This window comes from Dermochelys coriacea, chromosome 9 (assembly GCF_009764565.3).
Source record: "Dermochelys coriacea isolate rDerCor1 chromosome 9, rDerCor1.pri.v4, whole genome shotgun sequence".
In the NCBI taxonomy this organism is placed as follows: Eukaryota; Metazoa; Chordata; order Testudines; family Dermochelyidae; genus Dermochelys; species Dermochelys coriacea.
Window position 1 is genome coordinate 67,885,808 of NC_050076.1, and position 12,299 is coordinate 67,898,106.

A 12,299-nucleotide genomic window follows, 5' to 3' on the forward strand; every position below is an offset into this window, starting at 1 on the left:
ATAACATTCAAAAACCAGTTGGAGAACACTTCAATCTCTCCGGTCACTCGATTACAGACCTATGAGTGGCTATCCTTCAACAAAAAAGCTTCAAAAACAGACTCCAATGAGAGACTGCTGAATTGGAATTAATTTGCAAACTGGATACAATTATCTTAGGCTTGAATAGAGACTGGGAATGGATGAGTCATTACACAAAGTAAAACTATTTCCCCATGTTATTTCTCCACCCCACCCCACCCCCCACTGTTTCTCAGATATTCTTGTTAACTGCTGGAAATAGCCTACCTTGCTTGTCACCATGAAAGGTTTTCCTCCTCCCCCCCCCCCGCTGCTGGTGATGGGTCATCTTAAGTGATCACTTTCCATCCGATGAAGTGAGCTGTAGCTCACGAAAGCTTATGCTCTAATAAATTTGTTAGTCTCTAAGGTGCCACAAGTACTCCTTTCCTTTCCTTACAGTGTGTATGATAAACCCATTGTTTCATGTTCTCTGTGTGTGTATATCAATCTCCCCTCTTTTTTTTTTCCACCAAATGCATCCGATGAAGTGAGCTGTAGTTCACGAAAGCTTATGCTCAAATAAATTGGTTAGTCTCTACATACAGCAGCAAGGAAGAAATTGTATTCTATACCACACTACCCACAAGACCCTAATATATTTCTATACAGGTTCCACTCTGTACATACACTGTTCAAAGTGAGGATGTGCAGAGACATAGAACACAGCTCCTAAGGGAGCCTGGCTGCCAGGTGGGAAGGTGAAGTTGGACAGCATCATTGAAGTGGATGGCAATCTATACTAAAGCCCTACAATCAACAGAATTTCCTTGATGATCATCAAGTTCTGTGGGTTTTAAACGCCTTATCTCAACTAGCCAACAAGACTGACTGCCCTCCACAAGAAGAAACTGCACGAGAGGCCTGGCAGAGTTTCTGAGTTTGATCTAGCCCCTGTTGAAGTCAATGGGAGTATCTCACTGACCTCAACAGTAGCTGGATGAGGCTCTTTGTGCTTTTTTCCCATTGCAATTTGTTTCAATTACTGGAGAGAACTGGGCATATGGGATCAAAATACAAATAATTGCAACTAGAGTCAATCTGTACTAGTTTCTGTACTAGTGTAACAATCTTAAGAGGAAATATGAAAAAAAATGAAGTCAAATTCTTCTTACAGTTTTTAAACCTTTACAACATACTGATGTTATTTTCGCTTTTCAATCACTTTCATAGACCTCCATAATGGTGGTGCAATACTGAAATCACATCTCAACTGGTTGACACAGCCAACTATCTGGCTTGTATACTGTTCATTAAACAAAATGACAATGCATGAATTTTCCCACCCATGGTTTTATGGCTTTAGTTACATATATAAGAACATTTCATGAAATCTCTCCAGTGAGATGACTTCACATATTCATGAAAAAGGTCACTGCAACAACATGTTAGAATCATAGAATCATAGAATCATAGAATATCAGGGTTGGAAGGGACCCCAGAAGGTCATCTAGTCCAACCCCCTGCTCAAAGCAGGACCAAGTCCCAGTTAAATCATCCATGTTCTGGAAAACTAGCCAGGAATCTATCTATTCATGTTCAGAAAGTAGGTTGTCCTAGTTTTTTCCTGATTTTTTTACAACGTTATTTAAGAATTTCCCTTTCCCCCTAAAAAGAAAACTTCTAACAACCTTTATGTACTTGAAAACTGTTATAATTTTTCTATTCTCCAGACTAAATAGATCTAATTTTTTTTAATCTTCCCTCATAGGTCATGTTTTCTAGACCTTTAATTATTTTTGTTGCACTTCTCTGGACTTTCTCTAATTTGTCCACATCTTTCCTGAAATGTGGCACCCAGAACTGGACAGAATATGCCTGTTGAGGCCTAATCAGTGCAGAGTAGAGCGGAAGAAATAGTTCTCGTGTCTTGCTTACAAAACTCCTGCTAATACATCCTAGAAGGATGCTTATTTTTTCTGCAACAGTGTTTCACTGTCGATTCATATTTGTCTTGTGACTCACTATGACCCCCAGATCCCTTTCTGCAGTACTCCTTCCTAGGCAGTCATTTCCCATTTTGTATGTGTGCAACTGATTGTTCTTCCTAAGTGGAGTACTATGCATTAGTCCTTATTGAATATCATCCTATTTACTTCAGACCATTTCTCCAGATCATTTTGAATTTTAATCCTATCCTCCAAAGCACTTGCAATCTTTCCCAGCTTGATATCGTCTGCAAACTTTATAAGTGTATTCTCTATACTAGTGATGGGCATCCTGTGGCCTGTGGGCCACACGCAGCCCATCAGGGTAATCTGCTGGTAGGCTGCCAGACCATTTGTTTACATTTGCATGGCCGCCTGCAGCTCCCAGTGGCCGCTATTTGCCATTCCTGGCCAATGGGAGCTGTGGGAAGCAGCACGGGCTGGATGCTGCTTCCCAGAGCTCCCACTGGCCAGGAACGGTGAACTGTGGACATTGAGAGCTGTGGGCAGCTGTGAAAATGTAAACAAACGGTCTGGCGGCCCACCAGCGGATTACCTTGACAGGCCGCAAGTTGCCCGCCATTGCTGTATACTATTTTGAAATCATTGATGAAGATATTCAAGAGTTCCGTACCCAGAACTGATGCTTGACAGGACCCCATACAATATCAAAAGTCTTACTAAAAGTCAAGATATACCACATCTACCACTTTCTCCCTCACATACACAAACACATACACGTGTTATCCTGTCAAAGAAAGTTATTAGGTTGGTTTGACATGATTTGTTCTTTACAAATCCATGCTGACTGTTACTTATTATTTTCTAGGTAATTGTAAATAGATTGCTTAATTATTTGCTTCATTATCTTTCTGGGTACTGAAGTTAAGCTGACTAGTCCGTCCCTGGGGTTGTTCTTATTTCCCTACCCCTGCCCCATTTATTTCCCATTTACATTGCAATTAAGCATGTGATTTCACAGACATAGTGCTGGAATTATGATTTCACTGGAAAGGCAGCAAAAAGAATCTAGGCTGAGAAGTAGACCACTCTTTTCTAAAAAGTGAGAAGATATGAAATAACTGCAAAAGGGAACACAGAATATTGCTAGACAAGTTAATTATATTAAAAGACTGACAAGGACTTACACAGTATAGCAAACATGAAAAAAACCCCCAATATTATGTAGCTAACATTTTCAAAAGTCCCAGTAACCTGGAGATCCTCAATTTTTGAGTGCTCAGTTTGAGACACTTTAAAGTGGCCTCATTTTCAGAGAGCGCCAAGCACCCACCCTTTGATATGCTGGCCCTTTTAAGATGTCTCAAGTTCTGCCACCAAAAATTGAGGAACCCAAAGTCACTGGTCACATTTGAAAATTGTAGCCATATTTTTTTTCAAGCTTGCTATAGTGTGGAAGTCCCCAGTTAAACTCACTAGGAGACATTTTAATCAAACTGTGTTAAAAGTATATTGGCAAAGCAGTTTTCATAGAAAATGAAGGCCAGTTATTATGGGAACTCCATTTTTTAGGATATCTTGGGCCTGATTTCAAAACTGAACTGTGGTTCAGTGAGAGCTGTGGGTGCTCAACATATCCGGAAATAAGGCCAAAGGCCTCTCCAGCTGGACACCCAAAAATAAAGGCTCACAAAATCATTGATCACTTTTGAAAGTTTTGTCCTAATATTTCTGAAGTGTAAAGCATCCCTGAATAAACTACCTTTCACTACAAATACTGTATATACACACTTAAAATATAATGTTTTTATTTCAAACCCTTCTCTGTAATTGATTGATCTCCAGTTTAGTGCTACCTCAATTCACTCTAATTATAAGTTTATTGTAACATCATTCTAGTAAAAAACTTGGCACCTTACATAAGATTTGTCAAAGAAAAAAAATCTATTCTTTTGCTTGAAGGGAATCTGTCAGATTTGTTCACTGGGTTGAAAAGAGAAGTTGTAGTCACATACTGAGCATTGTTATATGTTTTATGATTGAGAAGGATTAGTTCGGTCTCACAACAGCACAAAAATGATCACAGAAGGAGAACAGCAACTGAAGTCTAAAGTAATCTCTTGTTCAATCTAATTCATATTTGTGTCTTCTCCCCTCAGTTATGGGGTCCAAAGGGATGGAAAGTAAAGCCTGCATTTTGCAGTCTTCTGGAACTTTGCAAAAAAATAGATATTAGGAGCCAATTGATTTCTCCTTCCTCTCCCTCTGGGGCTCTCTCATAGAATGCCCTCATGAACTACATAATGTCATTCTAACTAACCAGTAAGCTCAACACATTACTTTTTATCATGCTGAAATGTCACTCTGTATTTAGGCTCACAGCTGAACCAGATTTTTCAGCTCATAACAGTACTATTGGGAGAACATCCCATTTATAACATGGAGCCTCCAAGCTCAAAAAGAAAGATGTTAATTGCCACAATATCTTGATTATGGAGATGTTTACAGAATAAAATTAACAACAAAACAAGAAAATTTTTTTCTTGGGAGGAAATCCATATAAAAAGAAATCAATTAACGACAACAAATGAAAACAAGTCAATAATTCACCACAAAACGCGTTGGAGGAGACATTGCATATAGTGAATGACAGATGCAGAATAACATGAATATCAGGTATGCCGAACCAACATAGAAAATTGACATTAGAAAAGTTAACTTGGTTTCTGCACTTTCAACATAGCAATTAAGGACTTTTCATACTAACCTGGAGGAGTCTTAACTAGAATATCTGTTGTTCCATTTACAAATTCCTCTACTGAAAATGTTGCCTTACCTTTGTTCATATCAATCAGCTGCTTCTTCTTCTGCTGCCGCTCTAGTCTCTCTCGTTCAGCTTTCTCTTTTGCCAGCTTGGCTCTTTTGCTCTTCTCCTCCATTTCTCTTCTCTTGTTGTTTTCCTTCAGTGCCTCCTGCATAAGAAGTGTTGAAAATAGGATTTTTCCATTATTTATGCACTGTAAATTGGGAACTGGTAATTTAATTGAAAAAAAATTGGTTGTGTGTAGACTTTGTCCATACTGGGGCTACACTATTCCTTCCTGAAGAGAGATTCATGTGCTTTTGATAGCATTGAGTAAATAACTTTATTTAGTCAAAACCTCCTGTTTCTTTTTCTGTAAGAAAAAAAAATCAGGTACAAATCAAGCCAGAACATAACAGCTTGGGGAAGTGGGAAATTAAAGAACCATCTGTGTTAAAAAATTACTGAAGGATGATATTTTGCACAAGTGAAGCAGATTTTTACCTAGATTAGATACACTTAAAAGGGAGGTTTTGAAATACACAGTGCCTACTAGACCAGTAATGAAATGAGGTGTTAATCTACTATTTTATCAGGTATCCAATAAGGGAAAAGGAAAAAGAGTTAGTACTTAATGATCCTGAACATGTAGCTATCTATACAACCCTTGAAGAGAGTGCAACATGAAATACTAATAGATTTGAGAGAGATAGAGAAGATGATTAGAAATACTGAAATAGTTCTTCACAACTAGAACAGCAGGTAACGCCTATGAGGAGATGAAATGTATGAAATTATTCTATAGCAATCCTCTGGGCTTACGTAGGCAAGATAATGGACCTACATCAGACTGTCTCAGACAAAAACCTTGAGGATGGCAAGTGGCAAGCTGGAAGAAAGGCAAGTCCCCCATGTGAGGGCACTTTAAATACAAGTTACTACAGTTCTATTGGTTTCTACTGCAGTTTAATTTATGCTTTCTAAAATCTGGTTGAGATTTTCAAAGCAGTCTAGGTCAGTGGTTCTCAAACTTTTGTACTGGTGACCCCTTTCACATAGCAAGTCTCTGAGTACGACCCCCTCTTATGAATTAAAAACACTTTAAAATATATTTAACACCATTACAGATGCTGGAGGCAAAGCAGGGTTTGGGGTGGAAGCTGAGAGCCAATGTAATAACCTTGCGACCCCCTGAGGGATCCCGACCCCCCAGTTTCAGAATCCCTGGTATAGGTGATTTTGATATACATCCTGCATTGACACTAAGGGAAGCGATCTGTCTGAATTTCTTAAATTCTAAAAATTTCAGCCTCTATGTCAGCCCAAATCACGCAAATGACGTAATTCAAACCTACAAAGAAGAAGGAACATATTTAAGGTCAAAAGAGCCCATCATGATGCGTTGTTCCCTGCTGCCCCTTACACATGGAATAACCGGGCCATTTTAGGCTCAGCTTACTTTCTGTACATTTAAGGACCTCATGAAGACATCTTTTTAATGGTAGAGCTGGGCTAAATATTTTTGGCTAGTAGTTTATCTGGTGGAAATTGCAGTTTTGGTTAAAGCAAAATTATTTATGAATTTATGTCGAATTTGCTGAATAACTTCAACTGTTAAATCAAAATCATTGTTTTTAATATTTTTGTAATATTCTGGTATTTTGGGCTGGAGTCACAAAACCTCTTGATAAGGAGGAGAAGGTGGTGGTGGTGATGAGGCTGGTAGTCCCCTTAAAACTTTTAGCCCAGTGGTTAGGGCACTCACCTAGAATGTGGGAGTCCCAGGTTCAATTCCCCTCTTCGCCTGCTATGGCGAAGAAATTTGAATTTTGGTCTCTCACATTGTAGTAGAGTGCCCTAGCCACTGGGCTATTCTGGTGTGTTTACACGGATTTAAAAAAAAAAAAAAAAGCCATGGCAGGCCCGATCCATTGACTCAGGCTTGATAGGCTGAAAATAGTGTAGATGCTTGGGCTCGTGCTGGAGCCTGAGACCGTGAAGGGTCCCAAGACTCTGGCTCCATTCTGAGCCCAGATGTTTACACAGCCATTTTCAGCCCTCTGGCCAGAGCCCTGGAAATCCCAGTCAGCTGACCCAGGACAGCCAGGGCCGTGTTGTGGGTCTTTTATCCCTATGTATACGTACTCTGAAAGAACCCACCCCATATGGCATCCTATTTAGTAGCTAATGACCTGTTTTTCCCCCAGAGGTGCTAGGTACCTACAACTCCCACTGATGTCAAGGGAATTCAAGGTTCAGAGCATCTCTGAAAATTAGACCTTAAAAATGGCATTTACTGAACCAAGTACACTGTTAAAAAGCAACAATATTTTGAGAGAAAGAAAAAAAAGAGAAGAAAACAATATTTTATCCCTTCTTTTTTTGGACAGTTCTGTCTCTGAACATTTGATCACAACTGGCAGACACTTCATTTCATTGCAACTTCACAAACTGCAATGAAAGTAAATCCCCATAACCCTAAGAAAAAAACAAATAAGAAATGGCACAGATTAACAAACTAGTAGCCCAGTAGCCATTGACACTGATTTGAATAAGCATGGATGTGCCAGCACTGTTCACTTTATCTGCTGGATAGTACCAGACATCTATATAATAAAGTTGTGGACTGATTAAAATCCATAACAAGCATCTCCTATCCTTCTTGTGGTGTACCCAGACAAATACAATCCAGAAAAAACACCTAGTACTAAGACTAGCCATAACATGTGATGTACTTCATCCAGTGCACTAAATGCCCCAACATCATCTATGTGGGTGAAACAAGAATAGCTATGCTCTCGAATGAACTCAAACGGAAAAATAATACAAGATAAAACCACCACTATTATTTGTGGGCAAAAAGTTTTCAAAAAACGATCACTCCATATCTGACCTCTCAGTTCTCATGCTCAGAGGAAACGGCACAACACCATCGAAAGATGAGCCTGGGAAATTAAATTCCATAACTCTGGTAGACACCAAAAACCATGGACTTAATTAAGGCACTGGATTTATGGCTCATTACAATAATCTGTAACCCACTCAACCTCCTTGTTCTATGACTGTAGAGATGTTAATCACCCATTTCACCTAGAATGGTCTCTTGCAACATCTGCTAACTCTTTTTCTGTTTCATCTTGCATTTCGCTGTGACACTAAGTACCATTCCCAGATCTGAGGAAAAGTTCTGTGTAAGCTTGAAAGTGTGTCTCTTTCACCAATAGAAGTTGGTCCAACAAAAGATATTACCTCACCTTGTCTAGCTAATCTCCTTGGACCAACACTGCGTACGCGCGGACGCACACACTTGTGTCTGTCCATCTTTCTGGCTAACTTTAAATGAATCTTTGCCAGCTATATATAAAACACATGCATTCTCCTTCTGATTCATCTATAGAAAACTCTGCATGCCAAGAGCTTAACCATAGGTGGGTGGGAAAAGGAGCCCTATGAATTTTTTTCATATTTTTCTGTGTTCATTTTGAAAAATTTTGCCATTGTGAAAATGGCAAAATTGTTTGTGAGAGGCATCTTCCCATCTGGCAGAATAGCTATGCCAGATGCTGGCCTGAGGAAAGTTAATAAAGGGACCTCAAACTTCCACTATGTCTAGTACCTGCCCTTTCTGTAGTTCACTGTTAGAGGGAGTCTCCTGTGCTCAAGATTGAGTTAGAATCTTATATACCTCAGCTCAGGAGAAAATGGTATCAATTGTAGTATAAATAGACTTTGTTTAAAGGACAAATCTTTCTCATCTGGCCATGCTATATTTGGGCTTCTGCAAGGCCTTCATAAGCTTTGGAAGAAGTTCATAAGTTTTGAAAACTGGACAGTCAATTTTCACCGGCAAAATTTGCCTTTTAGAGTTCAGTGATAAAAATTGCACGGATATGGCAAAGATTTCTTCCTGGCAGAGGATTACAAGGAGATCAGCTAGGGAAAGAAACAATAAAAGGGCCAAAACAGATTTTAAAACTTTTAAATCTTCACACTTTTTAATTTCTCCTTTCTTCTGCTGGCCTTTATTCTGTTTACATTCTCCTTCATACTACTGCGCTAAAGCTCTTAGCTTATGACACGCCATGGTGCAATTTCAGGTTATCTTTTATTTGGGTATTGAACACGAGCCATGCCCTTTTTTTTGGGCAGATTGTAGGTCAGGTTACCTAATTACCAGAGGTGAAAAACTGCTTCAATACTGGCAACGTTTTATACTTTTGTGTTACTACAATATAGGTCAATAATAACTCAAACCATATACCACCAATTGCCAGTTGTACTACACAACTATGCATTTCTCTTATAACACAAAACACTACATATTAAGTTAATAGTTACACATCACATTTAAGTGTTGCAAAACAAAAGAAAATTCAAAGTTACAAATAAAAGTCTTGCCGTGGGCACCTGCAGCACATCATATAATATTTCCCTCTCAAAATATGCATAAGTACATATAAAATCTCTCATCAATATGAATTGTACTTTTATTCAAAGAGATACATTTTCGGTCTTTAATGAAAAGGTTCAGAATTATTTTGTTCTACAAGGAGGTTTTGTCATCCACTTTTCTTTGGCAAAATGATCACTGTAATATAAAAGAAAAATAAGGATTACATCTTACAGTGGAAAGTGGTAGGTATAAGAGACGGGCTCAGTGATCATGTTTCATGTGGCAGTTGTCTTCTTTGGGATTATGTTAAAAGCGGATTTGATTAAAGTGCATAAAAATCTTTAAATGAAGTTTCCATTTTTTACCCAGGATGCTAGAACAAAGAGGTACAAGTGAAAATAACAGAAAGAACAACTTTCGAGCAGATGTTAGGAAATGCTTTTTCATGCAGAAAGAATCATGAATGCATACAAAGGTTTACTCTTCAGTGTTGTTGGGGCCAAAATATTTGTGTAATTTAGAAAACAGTGAGATGCTACCATAGCGGGGACTAAAGGATTGAAAAAGGAAAAAAGCACTTAGAGGGAAAATATCACTTTTTTATATAAAGTTCTCATAAAGAATGCTGTACTTATTTCCCCAGGCATATTAATCCTGTATCTTTGTTATACCAGATATTAAGAGAAAGAGTCTATTTAATGATCAGGATAAATGTGACATTAAAAAACGATGGAAAACATATTTAATTCTCTACATATTTTGTATTCTCTGAAATCTGGCATAATATTTGGGGAAGGAAAAGTGCAGATGGGAACACTAATTTCAGATTTCCAGTAAAGTATAAATATTATAAACAAATGACCCTCTTGAATTTAGCTAAAACCTTAATTATGAGCTATTTGGGGGACTAAATATCATGGACAAACACAATCCTAAGTATATTTGTTGGTGTAGAGTACCAGACAGCTTTCAGGTTAATATTTTTTTTTCCTCACTACCGCATTGAAGATCAGATGAAAAGTTCATTTGAGCTTAATTGTACAAATGACTCCTTCTGGGCAGAGAAATACATTCTTTGAGGAAAATTATCTGTTGTTTAGGAAGCAAGTTGAAGAAAAATGTGAGTACATGTTCCCCCTTGTGTTTGTTAGGATTCACTGAAGTAAGCCTCTTGTTTTCAGCACAGCCAGCTTACTGCTCAGCTTCCTTAAGAACCAAATAAAAAATTAATGCATCTCTTACATGCTGTACATATCTTGAGGTTTGAGGGACAAACTGATCTTTGCACACTAACACAGTTGTGAATAGCATCACAAAGATAAATTATTAAAAAGAAGAACAAAGAAATAGATTGTAGTGTGCAAATCTCCTTGGATATTAAAGATGCAGTTAGTTACAAAGCAGTCATGCACTGATAATAAAGGCTGGCTCTGATCCCTAAGGCCTTCCTTTAAATTTGCCTTACAACTGCAAAAAACACAACCTGAAATTGTAAGAAAAAAACGTCTTTCTCGTCACAGCTCATTAGAATAGTGAACTTTGATTAACTGGAAATGAATCTATAAGCTACAGGACTGCAAAGATTTTTTAAGTCCAGCAGGTTGTTCACTTAAGTGTTGCCATACTAAATGTTTTTTTTCTCATTAAATATCTGAGTATTCCATTACCTCTTTAGGATGAATGACAAACTCAAATAAAATGTTAACCTAATAACAAAGGAAAGGAACCCTGAAACATGACGAACCAAGGTAGTATAAAAAGTAGCAGGCAAACCTTGTGATTTCCAGTGGGTGAATATGAAACAATAAGAGTAAAAATCATGATTGCACTCGTGATTTAATCTTGTGGTTCATGCATCAGAGGCATCATGTCTGAAATGGAACTTCTGAGTGATCTCATTAGAGATTATGACTCCTGGCAAACACTGCTACTGTGGTATATTCAGTGGGGAGATGGGCTTTGCTAACCATCTTAACACCACAGCATAACTTCTGAAGATGACAATATAGTAGATTAATGCAACAGTGGTTTTCCATGTGTAATGAGATGAGAGTGGTTAAAGATCAGGGCTAGTAACAAAAAGCCAACCATGCTGTATGTCCTTTAACTTTATATAATACATTTATGTGCTGTACATTTGAAAAAATAGATTTTAGGAGAATAGATTTTAGACTACAGTCTTAATTGCTACTTCCACCCAAATATTTAAAATATTTGATAAAAATCAAAATCTTGACTTCATAATTGACATGGAAAGCCATCATTCAGATAATTAACGGAAGATTTGAAATGAGTAGTTACACTTCAACAAAATGTACACATCATTAAAAGCAAAATGACAGAAACTGGCTACACACAGATTTTTAGTTCTTTTCCACTTTAAGCTAAAGATATGCAACTTTCATGAAGTTTTCTAATTAACCATTAGTTGTTATAATTTCATTTATTTAGTTTTTTTGTCACAATACAATACTCAGCCACAACGATCAAGCCAGGTGAATACAAATAAAACAAATAAAAAATGGAGAAAAATAAAGGAATACAGAGGCACTCAGGTAGCTGTTTTAAATCTGGCCTCTGAATGTAGTGATCAAAAGTAGCTATTCTCTGATGTTAATGAAATGAATTGGTGGCCTTAGTTTAGATTCTACTGGACAGAGATCCATAGCATAAAATCTCAGCACAGCCTGAAAGGACTGTAGCTACTGAACTACTCTCTCATCTCAGAAAGTGGTCCTTCTGGGTCAGGGTGGAAGCTCATTGGTAGAGCAGTATGCAAAAGCTTTGATCATTGCATGTTCGCTCTGCATGTGTAGAGAGAACTTAACAGAGCTTGCCAGCACTGTATTCATTTAAAATCAAGGTAAAATAATACTGTAAGATCATTCTCTAGAGTGAGCAGCTCAAGTGCAAAGACTCAGAAACCTTGGCACACTCTGACCTTGATATTGTGCATTAAAAATTACTCCCAGGAAGAAAGTTCTCCGTTGAAAAACCTTTGGGAGAGTTAATGGAGAATGCGAGACCTGCCAAGAGTTGCAAAGAAGATTGTGCAGGATTGATGTAAGTTAATTAATGCCTAGGTAACGCTGCAGAGAGTAAAGGATGATATAGCAGCCTCCATTCAGAAGGGAATTGATAAAAGGTCTGAAGG

The 12,299-nt window shown here is 37.9% G+C and overlaps 1 protein-coding gene across 7 annotated transcripts in view; it reads right to left on the reverse strand.

Moving 5' to 3' along the window:
- Window positions 1-12,299, reverse strand: part of DIAPH2 (diaphanous related formin 2) — an 835,399-nt gene that overhangs the window by 181,357 nt on the left and 641,743 nt on the right. For all 7 annotated transcript variants that reach the window (XM_038415147.2, XM_043492689.1, XM_038415148.2 and 4 more), the window contains one exon: window positions 4,786-4,921. In XM_038415147.2, coding sequence (XP_038271075.1) covers window positions 4,786-4,921 — 136 coding nt within the window. The remainder of the gene's footprint in view (window positions 1-4,785; window positions 4,922-12,299) is intronic.